The sequence below is a fragment of the Trachurus japonicus genome, chromosome 6 (genome assembly GCF_045865225.1).
Source record: "Trachurus japonicus isolate A0001 chromosome 6, Traja_1.0".
Classification (NCBI taxonomy): domain Eukaryota; kingdom Metazoa; phylum Chordata; class Actinopteri; order Carangiformes; family Carangidae; genus Trachurus; species Trachurus japonicus.
The window spans coordinates 18,835,384-18,854,124 of NC_140912.1; the positions used below are offsets into that span (position 1 = coordinate 18,835,384).

The window sequence follows — 18,741 nt, forward strand, 5'->3', positions numbered from 1 at the left end:
GGGTGACGACTCCCGTATGCTCGATGCATCCTGGAACCTTTGGGACTCCCCCCTTCTGCACAGAGGTGTCAATGTAGTTGTTACTCAGAAGGAACTCCGTCATGCGCCGGGCAACTATACTAAAGAATATCTTGCCCTCAACACTGAGGAGTGAGATGACCCTGAACTGCTCCATGGTACTCGAGTTCTCCTCCTTCGGAATCCAGACTCCTTCTGCATGTCGCCACTGCTGTGCCACCTTCCCCCTCCTCCAGATGACTTTGAGGATCGTCCATAGTCGCTTCAAGAGTTTGGGGCATCTCTTGTAGACAACATATGGCACTCCGCTGGGTTAGAATGAATATCAAAATCTGAATTATATATTCACCTGGGTACATGGCTGAATTTCTTTGTTGGTGATGCTACACAGTTTTCATACAACAACATGCATGCACTACAGGTGGAATCAGGTATATCACTTCAGAACTAATAGACTAATAGGCATTGGGGACATTTAAGACATTTTGAAAGTGAAGAAATTTAAAAGAAAAAAAAAGAAAAAAACAACAACAACAAATGAACAAAAAAACTTGAATATGAGAAACTAATGAGGTGTAGGCTACAAAGACCAGAGACTATCACCCACCAGGTACCACTGCTTGGGAAAATCAGGGTCTGTTGGGTCTTCAAACACATCCCTCTTCTTCCTTTTTCTCACCACTTGCTGTTCTGTCCACAGGACCTGCGGTGCCATTAATACACACACACACACACACACACACACACACACACACACACACACACACACACACACACACACACACACACACACACACACACACACACACACACACACACACACACACACACACACACACACACACACACACACACACACACACACGGAGACAGGGAAAATTCACAGTTAACACAGTTATCTTCGGATGCTATTGTGTGATTACTAATGATAGAATTTCAAAAATTGTTGCAATGTCCCACAGATTGTAGACGTGGAAAAACAAGGCCTCAGCTGTGTTCAAAAAGTAATAACTAGGAAGAGAGGCACAGATGTAAAGCAAATCTAATTTATTTCATTCCTGAGATGCAGAGGAAAAGTGGCTTCTGTACACTGTGCCAGAGTGGGGGCCTTTGAAGTCCTGGAGGCTGCTGTGAGAAGCACGGGCTTGGTAGGGGTGGCTGACAGCAAATGCTAATATCACACTGAGGAAATGTCATTTTTAAACTTTTGTTTCTGAAGTTGCAAGGTTGCAGCTTTATAAAAAAAACAACAACAAAAGAAACAATTCCACACACTTGTGCCAAAAGCCACACAATAGCTAATCATTTAATATCTGTCAACTTGCCAGTTAAAATAACTAGACGACAAAGTGCCTTTCTGCTCACTTCTGTTTCACGCTTGTTTCTACCATATGTAGCCTGACAGGCATTTTGCTCAGTTTGCACGACTGACAGTATAGACTCCCTCAGGACTTGATATTTTTTATTAATGGTTAAATATTTAGAACACACATACATAATGGATGTTAAAAATGTGCCATGTCACACCACTACACCAAAGGTCCAGGTAGCAGTGTCTCTTTCAGGGGCTTACTGTTAAAAGCTTTGCAAAGAATTCATACTGAGACATGGTCTAGTACGCACACAGCTGCAGAGATGCCTACACAGCAAAAATTCAGATAGATCAATCCATGCACAATTTCTTTCGCACGCTCCAAATGATATGGAAATAATTGAGCACACGTGGAGGAATACCACACTCCTTCGTCTCTCTTGATTGAAACGATTAAACATTTTTACAGCAGTGTTTTGCTATTTGTACTTTCCACATAGGCACTGTTTACAATAGACACTCAGAAAGAATGAACCAATGTGCCGGATAAAAAGGTGAGACTCTCCAGATCTTTTCCCACAAATAAGTCTTCCTTTTTCTTACCACTTGCTGTTCTGTCCACAAGTCATGCATACAGTACACTATATACTTTCCCCACATATAAATTTGTCGACAAAATTGAAAAATGGTACATCTCTAGAGGAATATAAATGCTGTAAAGACAATAATATATTATGTAGTGTGTATATATTCCCTCATGGGAAGTTTTTATGTGACAGTGCTCCAAGTTACACATACAAATATGATAAAAAATATAATATATATGATCGTGAGTGTGAAAGATGGTGTGTGCCACGTTATTTGTGTGTAGGTGAGGCCCAGGATGTAGCAACCGTCAATGACAATATCCCAAAGCAGACACCTCGCCATTGACCAACCAATCTGTGGACAGTGTCCAAATATATATTTGGCACATTTCCCTATGTGTATTGATAACTAAGCATTTCATATCCAAGCAGTGAGACAAATGTTATCGGATTTGTCTGGATGGCATTTTTATAACCTTAAAAAGCAACAAATCTTGAGAATTGTGGTGAAAAAAGATGGAGAGGCACTGCATATCATGTTACGATCAGGACAAGCATATCAACAGTGCCTTAATACAATGATGTGTGATGTAAAGAATGAGAAGTAAACCCATGACAAAACAGAAAGGTGGATCTAATGTGAAGCATGTGTGTGTGTTTATTGTTTTAACAAAAACTGCATTTAATTCTAATTAAGAAATTGGAAATTCAGCTATTCTTCTTCCTTAGTCAAATTAAGCCATTCAATGCATTCAAAATTGTGTGAGAGCGAACTTGGAGTGAACCGAATACTGTAGCATTGGGAATTTGCATATTGAAAACACTTATCTTCTGCAGCTGTTTAAGCAATTGCTGCCATGCATTATTATTGTCAGTGACAAATGCATTCTTTGCTGGGGGTTTTTTTTGCTGAAGGTGAAAATGCTTATGCTGGTGCTCCTCTTGTATAAACCTTGTGTATGCCTAAACCTGTGACTTCCCCATACAAGGCCTGGCAGATTCTCGTGGTACATATTGTTATTCAAGTGTTTTAGTTGTTTCCATTAGTTTTTTTCCTGCTTGCTTGTTACTGTGAGGGTTGTTCCTGGCGTCTCTACTCACTTGATTTCATGCTCTTGAAAAGCGTGAGATCTGAATGGAAAACAAATGAGAGTGAAAATGTTCAGTGTAGCAACCGTCTGCAGTGATGGTCCAAGCCCTTTTTGAAAACCTAGCCGCAGAGAATGAAGTCATTAACTTTATACAAGTGACCAGAGACTAATTAACATTATCTCATTTCATTACATTTAAAATTGCACATGACTGACCTCGCTGCACTGCTGCCCACTGCCCGTCACATTATTATCAGAACAAAATGACAACTGATACACGGACAGAAAGATAATCTGTATGCGGCCATTTGCTGTTAGATACTTAGTGTTTCATTTATGTAGCCAATTAATGCAAATGATTAAACATTGGCACATTCAACTCACAGATGACTCATATTATCATCAAGAAAACTGACATTAAATATAATTAATGTAATGTAATGTGATCAAGTGAGTGATGGAGAACTAATTAGAGCACAGAGAAATAAGGACCACCCTCAGGTCTGGGGACAAGGACAAACAGTGAGAGGCATACAAAAGCAGACGAAAGGCAATCATGAGACAACAGGGAGGCCTCCACATGGGCTGGGTCTGTAATTCACTTGAGCAATAAACTATTTGTTCCGTCTCTCCCACAGTGTCCTGAGGGCTTTCCTGTCTGATGACTAAAGAAATTCACACTGGTATTGTCTGTACCACAGAGGGACTGGTAGAAAGACAACATGTGCTTTGATCTACAAATCTGCCCTTCTCAACTTTATGAAGAAAGAGGATGTGTTAAAGGATCAGTCTAGTGATATTCTATTCCCTTTTGTTACTTGTCAACAAATCCCATAAAAAGACCAAGAGTCAACAATGAATTGCTACATTATGATGGTGATCACAGCACTGGATTATTCTGAGTTGATCCCATATGTATTGTTCTGCTATTGTTAATCGGTGGTTCCCCACCTGGGGCTCAAGACCCTCCCAGTGGGGGTCCTACATACATCTGAGGGGGTTGTTATAGAATTAGCAGAATATTCTTGTCATCTTCGATTTTTTTTATCCTTCTGAGGAACTGAATAATTTTATAACTGTTACATTTTATGACCTCTAAATGTCAGCGCAAATAGATGGAAAGACAATCCTGCCCTGATGATAGTCCTCAACAAATACATGATTTAAATCTGTCAGTCCTGTGACTCTGCATCTCTTCTCCAACTTCAGTAGGAAGCCGTGGGCTCGGGGCTGAGAGCCACAGACAAGCTGGGTAAGCGATAAAGTACCGTGAAACTAACTAATGCATTTGTTGGTTTAGGTATTTTCATGTGGTTTGTTGACAACAGCACAGATATAGAGTATTGCATGCACTGTATGGCCTCCTGCAGCCCCAAGAAACACCATGCGCTCTGTGAGAGAAAGAGAGAGAGAGAGAGAGAGAGAGAGAGAGAGAGAGAGAGAGAGAGAGAGAGAGAGAGACAGTCCCTCTGAAAACACAGCATGCAGTAGGCTGCCTTGCACTGCAGTTTGTACAAAACCAGTAGCAGCCACCCCAAAACAAATCGATTCTTTCCCTCGTGGAGAAGGTGTGGGGTGTGGAGAGCAGATGACAAACAGCCCTCGCAAGCATAATGGTAAAAGCTTATGCAGCTGCCAATGTCATCTTGCCACTGTGCGATTATTCAAAGGGGATGGTGATAAGCGACATGTTAGCACGACAGAGCAGTGGAAAAGAGACAATGGACGTAATGTGAGAGACAGCAGCTGGATTACAGAGAGGAAACACTGTAACAAGCTCAAAGCTTAGCAATGACTAATCCAAATCCAGCCATTATGTTTTCATTGCCTTTTAAAGTCGTTTCTCTTTGAAGCAGGTGAAGCAGAATCTTTTTCTTTCCCCTTTTCCAGGGATCACATGGATGGACTCACTAACACATATGAATATACAAATGCACATAAAAAACACACACAAAAACACAAGCCCACTCTCTCATGATGTGGTGTTTTTTTGGCAGTGGCCACTACTTTGCCTCAGGTTTTGGTCGGTTTGCGGTTGTGTGGGTTGGGAGCTAACCTAGGGACAGACTGGATGCCCTGTATAGCTGTGGGTTCAAGTGCTGTGTTAACTCGAACTACTGACCCTCTGACAGAGATGAGCCAGTGAGATGAAATCTGCTCTGTCGAAACTGCTTCCATATTAGATAAGGTTTTATCTCTCTGACTCTGTTACGGCTGCGGCTCTAAACCCAAGATGCTTTCACTCTCATTTGGTGCTGCCAAGCAACGTACAGTTCAAACAGAGCAGAGTAAACTCCAGTTTCCATCTTTCACATTAATCCTGGTCCTTGCCAGCAATTTATTAGGAGCACATCGATTTTCGATTCACCGTCCTGCTGTTTCACCAGCAGTTTTGCATCGTGTCCCTCACAGTCCTAAAATCTAGTATTGCACACTATGAAATTCTCACAGACAACACAGACAAAAAACCTTACCTCTTTAACTGCCCATACTAAATGTCATTTGCTGTTGATTTAGCAGATTTTAGAGTAATTCTCATAACAATCTGTGTGCCACAGTACTCCCCCAGCTTCCAGGCAGACACCTCTGAACCCATATGCTCTCAGAGCCTTGTTAACATCCATTTAGGCTGACCTCTGACACCACCGGCCTCAGTGAATGTCACCATATCTCGCTAATGATGTCTTGGAGCCTCAGCGCTTGTCAGACCACATCAGTCCCCCCCCCTCAGCCACCTCGACTTGTTCTCAGTAAAAGATAAAGAGCAGTCCTCGCTACAGATGCCCCAAGTCTGTTCTCACATCGTAACCGTCCCCTTTTTAGCACCAGTCAGGTACCTCTTAAGATACATTTAAATAGCAGCGATTACCACTGCTGCCTCCAGTGCTTCCAGTGGAAACGTGGCAGGCAGTGTGTCGCTGAGTGGGGTGACAGCAGCACTGAGAGAGAGGGTGGCGGCTACTGCACTTGTAACACACGCAACGGCACAGCTGCTGCCTGAGTTCACATCAGTGGGTAAAAACTTTTGGGGGTGAAGGAAAGGTTAGATTTTAACAACAACAACAACAAAACCACAGAGGGCTAAGCCTGTGTTTGTGAGTGGCATTTGTGTGCTTTCCCTGTTAGTCCAAGTTATACTGTATGTCAATAGATTTGGTTCTGTTCAAGTTTTTTCCCCCACACACAACAGGTGAAGAAACTGTTGTTTTTAGCACTTGAATCATCAAAGCAATATTTTAGAAAAAAAAGGCAACATCTATTTTCAGAAACAATGTGCCACAGTTCTCACTGTCAACAAAACTATTTCTGCATTGTTTTCTCGATAACAAAGAAAACCATTCACAGAGATTCCCTGTTGTTGTTACAAGGACATGTGTGTGTGTGTGTGTGGCATTTTTTGCACACTGAAATTTCCTCCCTCCGCTCAGGTGTGAAATAAAGCAATGCAGTCCATGAACACAGCTTGCAAAAGGTCATGACATTCTCTTAAACATGTAGGACAATAACCTTTATATTTGTAAATCTGATGCACAAAATTGAAGCTACACAAAGTTAATTTACCTACAAAATCTCCTTTGTGCAATGCCGATTAAATATTCAGCTCAAGTGATTAAAGACATTTTTTTTATACAGGCCTGTTCTATTAGCAGATCCCCTGTTGCCTTTACAAGACAGCCATGTAATAATCTACAAATGCCAAGCCTAATGACCTTTTTTGTGTGTACAGTAAGGAAATGATCTGTTTAAAATATGATATCTGGTACCTCCTTGAGAATCATTTCCACACACTAGAGGTGACTCAGGTTGATGTGCTTTGATCTGGAGGCTGCAGAATAGGAATTAAAATTAAAGATGTAGAAAATAATTATAGGACGTAGAAAAGATTCAACAGTAATGTGTGTAATATCAATGTGGAAACTTGAATAAAGAACATTAAATCACCTAACAAACGTGTTCCTACCCTGTGCATAAACTTCACCATGAAAAGATACCCAAGGACGTCCGTAAGTACAGACTTGAGGTTATTCATGAAGGCAGATTTACAAGTAGTGCTTTCTTCTGTTCTCGCTTCTCTGCTTTCCATCATTATTTTCAAAATCACTGCCTTTGAGAAAGAAAAAAACCCCCAGCTTTTTATCAAATCTGAAAGAACTGAATTCTCCTTCGTTTAGAAACAGTGCAAATAGTGCAACGTGAGATTGCTTATCTCTAGATCCCTAGTAAGAGAGAGAAAAAACAAAAAGCTTCCTTCCACAGTTGGAACTGCCAACACTGTGGCAATTCCATGCTGACTTAACTACACCTGGTATAACACAGAAAGTGAAAGATTTGCAGAGTTATAGTATATCAGGTCTGAATTCATGGTTGGGTTAGGTGCAAATCCAGAACCAGATGTCCTGGGAATAACATTCAGAGGTGTAAAATGTTCCTGAATTTTGATGTTAGATTGAACAATTCTAATTTTCCACTCTAGTTAACACTCAGGTGCAAATAATGTGTGACAGGAGGAAAAGAGAGGCCAAAAACAGAGGCACTCCCAGCTGTTGTTTTGTTTGGGAGGATATATTTTGCATATTTACAGCTATGCGGCGCCTCGGATCGGGTCAGAGGGACAGATGGAAGGACTGGTGTGGACTGCAAAAGATTCAGGGTTTGACAAGCTGTCATTGACGGTGACATTCCTTTCTCTTGTGATACACACACGCTTTGTGTGTAATCCAATCTGTCTTTTGGCCTTTTGTTGCTGCAATGAGCACCGTGGGGGCTGACAACAGTCTTACCTGTGGTTCTTTTTGCAGTCTGATGTGCATCCCCCTGTGGCCAGACAAAGCTCTCTTCTCCACGGCATGATGCCTGAAGTGATAATAATCTCCAAAAACCTGCACAGACACACAAAGGGAAAAAAGCAATGAATTCACCTCCAGCAACAGGATGACCAGCCAGCACTCCCTGCTCACCAAGGCATTTATAAGCACATGAGAAAATGTGCAGAGAGTGCTCATGTGGGAAAGAGCTGAAAACACATGTCCATTTGGACATCATTTCCATATTCAAAGCTAAATGAGAGCCTATTACTGTTTTGGCTTGTCACAATGTGAGCATCTCTCCACCAAGATGAAAAACACCATAAGTGGTCTGTAGCACCCATTATATATTCTGTGAATTTTAGCCACAGACGTGCTGTGGAGGCAGCGCGAGAGATGTAATTGTTGAAGAAAATGTGAGAGACACAGACAGCCATCCATTACACAACTGCAGATGGACATTACCTAACCAAAATGATTAGATGCATCTAAAGTTAAAGGTAAATAAACTTCACAGCTACTGCATACTGAAACTTCACCTGCTGTGCTGTCATTGTTCACTCACAAGTCATGCTCAAGAGAGCCCTTTTTAGGACAAGTATCTAGGTGACAGCTGACATGAAACTGGCCTAAAACCTCAGGGAGTGCTTTCTTTTGTGTGGCTTGCTCTAAAGTGACACATGGAGCTGCCTGTGCCTCCCCATGTAATGGTCAAGGACAGCTGACCTGAGAGCAAGACACAGACTAAATAATACAGACATCCAGAGATGAGTGCACCGCACAGGGAAAGACAAAAATAACCAAACAGAAGGTGCAGGAAGAGGAAGACAAGGAGCAGCTCAGCCACTTTTTTTTTTTTTTACATGGGTATTCACAAGAGAGAAGCCTCCATTTGAAGAGGAAGTGCTGCAATCTGTACAGTAGTGCCACTGGGGACTAGCTCACCTTCACAAGCCCAGTGGAGCGGAGGAAGAGAGTGGGGAGAATAGAACCAGGGGGGAGGGAGGGAGAGAGAGAAAGGAGGGCGGTTGACGAAGGTAGGCAAAGGGGGGGGGGTGCAGGGTTTGACAGGCCGCCCGGGTAGGATGGATGTGTTTGAGGGGGGGGAAGAGCAGACGCAGCAGGATAGAGGGCTCTCCTGGGGTTGCAGGCTGATTCTGCGGGCTGGCTGTCTGTGGGCCGACCAGACTGGAGGCTGAGGCTCGGAGGCCTTGTCTGGCAGAGCTGATCTAAAGCTGCCAGTTCAGCACGCCAGCCAATTTAACTTCATTTGTCAAATATTTCTAATTAAGATTTTAAATCACTTGCTATGATAATTTCCAAATAAAGTGAGCGAACATCAATCTCAAACTACTCCCAGAGTTCTGTTGCATGCAATTATGGGAGGAAAAAAGAGGGAAATGACGTCTGCTTTTGTTGCGGAGACAGCTTTTTAAAAAAAAAAAAGACTGTTCTCAAACGATGAAAAGTACGGCCAGTGAAAATGTCAGTGTAAAGAAACTATTCTGCAGGAATGTGATGGGGATAAGGGAACACTGGTACATGTGGCACATGCACCGAAATCCATAAATTCTAGATGAAGATTCACTGTTAGATTAACATCATGAAAAATTCAGCTTGCATTCTTTCCAAAGCCTTCATATATTAAGAGGCAATGAGATGTTATCTGCTAATCTGCATCACTGAGGTATTTGACCAAGACAGTTATTATGATTGCAAGACATATCATTCTTAGCAACTGGAAGATGTCTCCTTTTCAGGCCTGGGTGTCTGAATAAGGAGTAGCTTCTGTCGCTGTGTCTACAGGACCGGAGAGAATGTCGTCTATGAAAGCTTTCGTGTAAATACATGGTGGAGAGAGACGCCCCGTTTTTGATCACTATGTTAAAGATATTCAATTATTACTTGAGCTCATTCAATTTAATATTGTGGGCTTTATTCCTTTTCAGGATTGCATTGTCTCTGTGCTGATGGATTTATCTACAAGGCAGTGGCACTCTATATGCAGGTCGACTCCTCGGTTTCTGTGTTGGGTGGGGGAGCGAATAGGGAGTTAAGTCAGTTAGAAATAGAATATATCATATGCCATCTGTTGTGTGACTGATGTTTATGGCATAAAAGAAAAATTGCAAGTCATAACAAATATCATAACTAATTTAAATGTAGGCTACTGTACATAGACATGGATGGAATAACTAACTCGTCAAGTCAAGCGATTCTAGATAATTATCATTAAACTCACGATATCAAGCATTCATAAATCCAGTGGGGAAAATGAGTATTTGATGATTTTTGCCCTTATTTCACTTGATTAAATGTAAATTAATGTATAACTTTTATATGATGACATTATTTTATATTTTTGTTGCTATTCTGGCTCTCCTTGTTAAAATAAACTTACCACAAAAACTACAGACTGTCCATTTCATCGTCAGGGAGCAAACTTACAAAATTAACAGGGGATCGAATACTTATTTTCCCCACTGTACACCAGAGGCATGGTATTGCAGCAGTAATATAGTTAAAGCCCCAGTACTGTATGTAACTTATTTGGCTTTTTATCACCGAAAATCAAATATTGCTTTCATAAATACGTATTTCACTGAAGTTGAATCACACCCGCATACAAATGAAAGCTTTCTCGTACCTTAGAATGAGTTGTTACAAGTCGTTACAAATACATAAGTGGGCGATACACCAAACCTTGGCTGCCATGTTGCATCGCCATTTTTTATGTTGAGTGGCAGCGTGACCGTAGGTAACCATAGAAACTCACCGGAGCTGTCGGCTCAGGGAGAAAGTTTTCCAGGTAGCGCCTGTTAAAACTGTCACCACTGTGTAGTGTGAGGAAGGACGGAGGCACTGATGTTGCATTCAGGCAGACGGCCATCGGCAAACCAACTGGATGTCATTTTACTCGACGAGAGAAAGACGGTAAAACGTGGTTCAGGTAAACAATACGACATCACCATGACAACATATTGTCACGCCTGTATTGTTTTGCCTCGTGCTGGCGGGCCACTTGTTTATCCTGTTACATGCAGCGTCTGTTGTCTGTCTGACGTCTGCCCAATTTCATGTGAATGCAACATCAAGAATACGTTCCGATATGCAACCGCACCGCTAGATGGGGGTAATACCTATAACTCTAGACAGGAAAGTGATTCAATAGGATACATTCATAACACCGTTGTGCTATAGGTCCTCGGTTGATGCTGACATTATGACATTCTCAGTAAGTTACACAATCAGTGGCTGACCTCACAGACAAAAGGTCTTGAAATTAATGTCAAAGCCATGCATAAGGAAATCGCCTCTGAATGATGCGCCAGGATGAGGTGTGACCAAGGATGTGACCCAAGAAATTAATGAGACCCACTTTCGCATTGATTGCGGCGGGGCAGAAAGCTAATTTGTGCTGCACCAGGGTGGCTTTTCTGTGGGACAAACCTATTTCCTAGAGTGCTGATGTCCTCATTTATACCGAGAGTCTATGGGTCTTAGAAAATTGAGATGGTGATAGAAATGTTGGTGTAGCTGCCCATGAGTGCAGCTGAGTCATGCCTCTCCATAGTCGGAGCCAGAGTGAATCATATGTTGTGTGTGTCTGTCTGCCTGTGTGTGTGTGTATATACCAGCGATAACTGAGAGCACTGTGGGTCATTAGTCACCCTGCCACTGTGCTCTGAGTCTCCATTAGAGGCATGCTGCCCTTTACACTCTTCACTATGCAGCATCAGACGATACTATCTCATGTCTTTACTTTTGCTGTTTCACTCCAGCCTCCATCTTGTTTATGCCTTCATGTGGCCTTGAAGCTTTAACACACCTGAGCATCAATTACAACGACCAAAAGACTAAACTCCTTGCTGAGATATGCAACATGAATAGGCAATTTTCATTATTATTTACCCTGAAGATATATTAAAAGCTCTCAAAGTGCAAGGTGATGTCTCCATATCTCTTCAAGTCAAATGAAAAACAGATTTGGAGATTTTAATAAAATATACCCCTGTGAACAGACTCATTTAAGACATTTAAGACTCTGGAACCTGAGACTTTTTGGCATTGGTGATTAAAAAATGACTTAAAGTAACTGTTGGTGATTAATAGCTACGACGATCGACTGATTAATGAAGTGAATAACTGTTTCAGCTCTATGGGGAAGTGAGGTGATTTATTTGCCTTAAGTCAGACAGTCTTCAAAACTGCACTAGATAATCCCTTTACAATTAAAAAACAAATAATTTAAATGAATCAATAGGAGATAAAGACAAATTTATAATTTATTGTTAGCACTTGCATAGTTCATGCTGTGATCTACTCAAAAGAAAAATATGGAAATGAGCCCAGTCAGTTCTGAGAGATGAGGGAGAAGTTGTGGCAAATTTGTGTTTTAAGACATGCCCAAAGGTTTCCTTCTGGCCAAAGCCAAATTTCCATATTGTGGACTTGAAGAACCAATGCATTTTTCAGATATGTTTTTCTGGGGATCATGTAGAGAAGCAAAGCAAGTATAAAAGGAAAATGTATAAAAGGAAAAGGAGAGAGAGAGCTGTTGGCATCAGCAAGAACATTGCATTCTTCTAAATGTGTTGAATAATATATTATATTATATATATGAATCAAGGACAAGCCAGCAAGCTGATCTGTCAGACCTGATCTGACAGAAGTTAAACAGAATCTCGGTGGAGTTTAGATAATAGGGAGGTTAGGTTTCAGAAATCAGATGCAGGAAGTTGAATGAGAAGTTCAATTACAGTATCAATGATTTTATCTGTGCATTCAGGTTTATTATTATTTCTTAGAAAGACCTGAGCCATCCATAAGTGGACTGCAGATTTCATCTTCAATTTTATTAACTTACTTAAACTTAAAACAAAGCATGCTTTGGTTTAATAGAAAAACTGTATACTCCCTTCCAGGGAGGGAGGTATTTTATTTTAGACTGTGTGTATTGTTCACTGGTATGTAGCAAGTGCTGGGTGCTGCTATGTTCAAATATTTCAATCTGTCACCACCAGTCTAACAACCAGCAGATGTGTGTATTCTGTTTAAATAAATTAATATTAAAGTCTGTGTGATGAATGTGTGTGAAATTGTAATTTAGAGCCTGTGGCCTCTTTCTCTTCAATAGGCAATAAGTTGTTTAGACAGACTGAACATCTGTGTGACACTATTTGAAGTCCAATGGCGCAGATAAAGGATGCCTCTGCTTGCAGCTTCCAACCAGGTGGAGATTACATATTCCATTAAATGGCCGAGGTGCACGACTCCATATACAGGTTTTGGCCTGGTTCTCAAACATGATTTATGACTTGATGTTGATTTTCAACACCAATCAATCATCGCCGTTTGGTCACCAGCCAGTTTTGTGAAACATGGAAAGTACAATAACAACCAGCATAATATGGCATACAACCCAGCTCACACTTTCAATTTGGTTTACAGGTTAATTATTTACAGAGTTGTCCATTAAATTAGCAAAATACATGTAATTTTTTTTATATGAAACCTTTGAGGTTTGGTTTGTCTCACTAAATATTAAAAAAAGACTTATCTGGGCTGGTCATCAGTGCTAGCCTACAGTACATGTCAACATGATCTGAACTTTGGGTAAATTCCCTCTGACACCACCCGCTAATGATTGCAGACACGCAATGAGGGAGAATGTAAGGCATGAAAAGACTGTACAAATGTCTTAATACAGTCACTGTCGGTGAGACAGTCTTCTCCTTTGATAGAGTTTGCAGGAGCAAGGACTCTCAAGACTGAACCCTCTTATTAGACCTGTGCTATTATAATCATTAGCATTTAGCAAGGAAAAATATTCCTCCATGTCTGATCTTGGTTGAATTCCCCTGTGAAGCTGAAAGAAAAAAAAAAAAAAATTCTGAAGCTGCTTTTTAAAATGACATTATTTATGAACTGAGATTTGTCTAAATTGGGGTTATCTGACGTGAATGACAAGCCCTTAAAGCTCCTAATTTGAGCAACTTTGAACTCATAAGAGTGCAGGCTTGTGTGAGACAGACGGATGTGGGAGTCTACAAGTTGGCTGAGTTTGAATGCAACCGACATTAAGATCGCTTATCAAAAGCTTTCTGTCAGTCCGAGAGCTATGTGAAGCATCAAAGGCGCATCAGCCAGTTGCACTCTTGTTTTTTCACCATTTCTTCAGCCCACTCACCACATCAGCGTTTCAGATTTGATTTTTATTCCTCTAATAACCCAGTATATTTTCTCCACCCGCCCTTCACCGCTGAGCGATTAAACTTGAATGACACTGTTTACCACAGCATCTTTCGTAGTAGTTTTGCTACACTCCACCAGGGGATTCAGCCAGGGCGGTTGTTAGGCTTTAGTCACTGAAAGTAATGTCATGGTGTGTCTCCTGCACCCAACACCCTGCTGTATCCTGTCCTGGGTCTCCTTCTGCCGTGACTGCTTTGGTCTGTAGCCACCTCCAGCCACATTTGTTCAGTCAATATTGGCCAGAGGGGATTGGCTGCAGATCAGTGGCGCTGAAAAGAGAAATGTGACAAGCTTTCACTGGACTGTAACCTTGTGTTATTTCGTATGTGTGTGCGTACAAGTGTTTCGGCAATTCTCCAATGTAACCAGCTGATTTGAAATGTGGGAAAAGTTTTCTTTTCGCTCCCATCGAACACAGTGAGAATGAAGAATCAAATTATGCAATGCATTTGTCGGGAAATGCGCCTGAAGTTTGTTTTTCATGCCAGAAACGGTGCGGTAGTCTCAAGTGATAGGTGACAGAAATGGGGTACACAATAAAATCGAATTTTTCTTATCAGCAAACTGAAATTCTGCTGGGAGACTCCACAGAGTTGCAATATTCAGACAAGTGGTAGCGACATGTAGCTCAGACTGAGACTACTGTGTGTGTATTCCAACTGACTAATGCAATGACACTGTGTACGTGTGTGTGTCTATGATTGTGTGCATAGAGGAGACTGAATACAAATATGCAGTATTCAGCAGGGGAATTTATAGGTGCACTACACTAATATTGACCGAGACGGAGCTCAACATTAAGTGTATTCCCTTAAGCTTGTGAAAAGTGCACAGAGGCAAATCCACCTTATTGGAATTGGCGTCAATCAGACCCATCCTTCAAGGAAAAACACTGGCCTCAGTGGTCCGTTAGAGACACGGCAGTAATTGTAACTCCCTCTAAATACTGAGAACATTAATTTACAGCCTGCCGTAGACATATAATCCTACTAACCTTAATGGAACATACCGGTAGTCGAGTGTGTGTGCGTCTCACATACAAATGTGTAAAAAGAGGAACCAAAATGGGCACAATCCTCTTCTGCCCCTTTGTACAGTAGAAAAGCAGCTTCAGTTGCACATCTGAGACAGAAATGTCAGCGGCCCAGCGGAGCTCATTGATTGCCACACAGCTCCGTCAACCCTTTCTCTTCCTTTGCTTTCCCTTTTCTATGTTGCCTTTCCCTTTATTTATGCTTTTTTCATTCACACACACAACACACATCAGTGCAAAGCCACACAGAAATAGGCTCTCTCTTTGTTGCTTACAGTTTATATACACAGCAAATGTGTTGTTTGTTGGTTTGGTGCGATCACTTGCTGTTGGCCTAATAAAACAGTTGCGTTGTTGGTGACCAGTCAGCCACTGGGCTGCCGTCTTTTGGACTAATTACAGCGGGAACTCTGGGGCAGCACTTAGTGGGAGAAGCTCATTATTTTACTCTGAAACAGGGGCTAATTGAGTGTTTTAAAATGAAGGGTAATTATTTGTTTGCATCTTAGCTCTAATTCTGTTTCAGTTTCCTGCCTCACTCGCATTCATGAGCTCAGGGGATGCGCTCTCTTGGGAAAAGCTGAGCCACGAAAAACAGCTTTGGCTAATTATGTGGCTGAATAGCAAAGATTTAACAAAATGCCTATGAAGACCGTTCCTCCGGTTATGGCGAGTAACAAAACAGAGCTGGTATGAAAGGTGTGGGCCACTGAATACATTTTCTTTAATAAAAATAAATGGTAGTTATTCAAGGGGCTGTGGGAAAGGCACAAAGACCTTGAAGGCAAAGCGATCCTAAATCATGGAGTGTCCGGCCACATTTATTCCTATTCTAGGTGAGTAGGACACAGTGGGATATAAAAGAAAGGAGGGAAAATGAAAGTGAGGCAGGAGAATGAAATACATCACAGGGGGGTAGATGAGCGTATAAGGTGGAAAACTTAGTGGGAATTGGCTACAAAGGGAATGTGTCACATAGATCGCCAAGAGACTTGAAATATACAGGCCCTGCTGATGCCTGACCTTTGGCTGATATTACCATTAAAATAAATTTATACTGCTCTGTCGCTGTAAATGAGAGCTGCCTTGTAATCCCAATCAATAACGGTATCTCACTCTGCGATTCTATGCTTGAATAAAACATGGTGAATCCACATGATATTTCATAGGCCTTGATGCAGGTTTAGAGTTGGAGCAGAAAATTAAATGGCTCGAGAGTACGAATCTCATGCATTTGCCGTGCACATGAGAAATGTAGGAAAAGTAGCATTCCTGATGTGGCTTATCTGTGTGGGGTGATTCGTCAGAGAACAGATAAGGGACAGAGCAGGGCTTATCAACAGCCCCATGCATGCACGCACCAACACACACACACACACACACACACACACACACACACACACACACACTGTTCACTCACCAAAACCTTGCTCAAAGTAGCACTGATACATTCAACCAGCATCTCCAACTCACAAAGATGCTGGTTTTCAAAGTAATTCCCACATGTGCTCTGGCACACACAGACACACACCAAAGATTCTGAGCTGTGGCCTTGAGAAAGGGAGACCGAGACAGATAAAAATGTGCGGAAGAGCCTGTGTGTGTGAGTGAGATGTATTAAATATTTCAGATCACTCCTTGCCTTTTTAATTTGAGATTTATCCCACCGGGTGGATTTATAAGTCTCAAATCCCTGTCTTGGTAGGAGAAATGTGCTAAACCAAATTAGTAAACAGCCAACTTTCACTATGCTTCACCGGAGCATTGAATATTCATGGAGTCAAGGGAGGGCTGGATCCATCACTTCGGCGCTGCAGCGGAGCTGGTTTCTCCCCGTATTGGTAATATCAGTAATCACACTGTTAACCTGCTCTGATATTACAGAGCAATGGTCTGACAAGCCCATGGGTGAAGGGAGCCAGGCATCTCTCCATAAAATGGTGCTGTTACCATTCATTGCACACCAAATAGAGACAGAGTGACAGATATAGAGGAGGGAGAGAGAAAAGAAAAAAGAGAGGATGGGAGAAAGACTAACACATTTAGATGCATTGGTAAACAGAATCCTTCCCATAACCTGAGCCACATGGGGCATCTTTCATTTGCCCCTGGGGGAGAAGCGGAAGACTTGACGATGTATGAAAACTACTTCAGTGGAAAGGAAAAGGATTGAGATCAAACTGGGTTAATATTTAAGCCGCTGGGAGAGGGTTAGAGTAAAAAGACATTTTCAACAGATGAACAGGATCAGTGCTCTTTGGATCTAAAGAAGCTACAGAAACAAATGTACCACCACGGTGAGTGCACCCGACAAAGAGCTTAGGCAATGAAGCATAGCATCATGCAAATGAGGAGGGAAAGAAAAAATTGCTGGAAATAGAATTAAGAAAAGGGAATAAAAAAAAACAAAATGATGCAAGTGGAAATCTTTTAAAATATATCAAGTACGTTAAGGTGTTTAGTATTCAAAGATGTTGGTGTGTGTAGAAGTACAACCTGGATGCTATTGGCCTTTAGTTTATGCCCGCAGCATGCCACTGTGTCATAAAAATTTAAAAGTAATTCTGATCTGAGGTAAATTGCGCACACGCGCGCACGCACACACACACACACACACACACACACACACACACACACACACACACACACCACACACACACACCACACACACACACCACACACACACACACACACACACACACACACACACCACTTGACTCTGTCATGCAAAACATAAAACATATAAAACAATCTCCTCCTGCACTTATTTATGTTAATAGTGCCCTTATTTCAACCTGTTGTGTGCAGAGTCACGATAGAGCAGACTTTTCCCAAGGAAGGAAAAGCCTGTTACTTGTTAGTACAGTAACTACAGTCCATGAAAAATCAATGTGAAGAGCACTCAAAGGGTTGTCCTATTGATTTTTCATAGACTCAGATCAGTCAATCTATCAATAGATGCAAGAGGAGGCAGACGCACAAACAGAGGCGCCGTGGAAGTAGCTATAGCTGCGGTGATGGACTACTGAAAAGGAAATGTGCAAAACGTCCTCCGCCTAGAATGTGCCCTTCACTTCAAGGGCTCAGCTCAGGAAAATGGAAGCTGTCAGCACCTTCAGATGTACAGCGAGGAGATGCAACCCTGCTGCATGAAAAAAACAAAACCCTGGAGAGAAAAATCACCCCACAGTCTCACTTAAACATCACAGCACAGTGAAGGAACACCTGCGCTCACCAAACACTCACCAAAAACACGTACCGACACGCTCACACCCCTCTGTATCTCTGTCTCCCACCCTCCTGTGTGTGATGAGGTCAATAACAGAAGACAACCCCGCACGGCCCCGAGCTGTCCCCTCCGGCTCGTTCCTCAGACGGTGGCCTGCTTTTAAAGGCGCTGGGGATTGTGGATGCTGGATTATTCATTTGCAGTGTAACTCAGCCCGCTGCTCTTTTTTACACGTCACCTATGTTGATTTCCCCGGTGCCAGCGGAGCCTCTGTCAGGCTTTGTCACCCTAGTTTTTGGAAACTGAAGTAAATAGGTTCCACTTCTATTTCCATTCCGCTCTCGTCAATTTAATTCCTTTTACTCTGTGTGTCTTTCACTCAGCCCCCTGTGACTTCTCCTCTGGTTCCAT

At 41.9% G+C, this 18,741-nt stretch overlaps 1 protein-coding gene across 2 annotated transcripts in view; it reads right to left on the reverse strand.

Moving 5' to 3' along the window:
- furinb (furin (paired basic amino acid cleaving enzyme) b) overlaps nt 1-18,741 on the reverse strand; it is a 77,234-nt gene that overhangs the window by 33,813 nt on the left and 24,680 nt on the right. For both annotated transcript variants that reach the window (XM_085779607.1, XM_085779608.1), the window contains exons 3-4: nt 7,790-7,888; nt 626-721 (exon numbers count right to left, since the gene is read on the reverse strand). In XM_085779607.1, the coding sequence (XP_085635733.1) occupies nt 626-721; nt 7,790-7,888 (195 nt within the window). The remainder of the gene's footprint in view (nt 1-625; nt 722-7,789; nt 7,889-18,741) is intronic.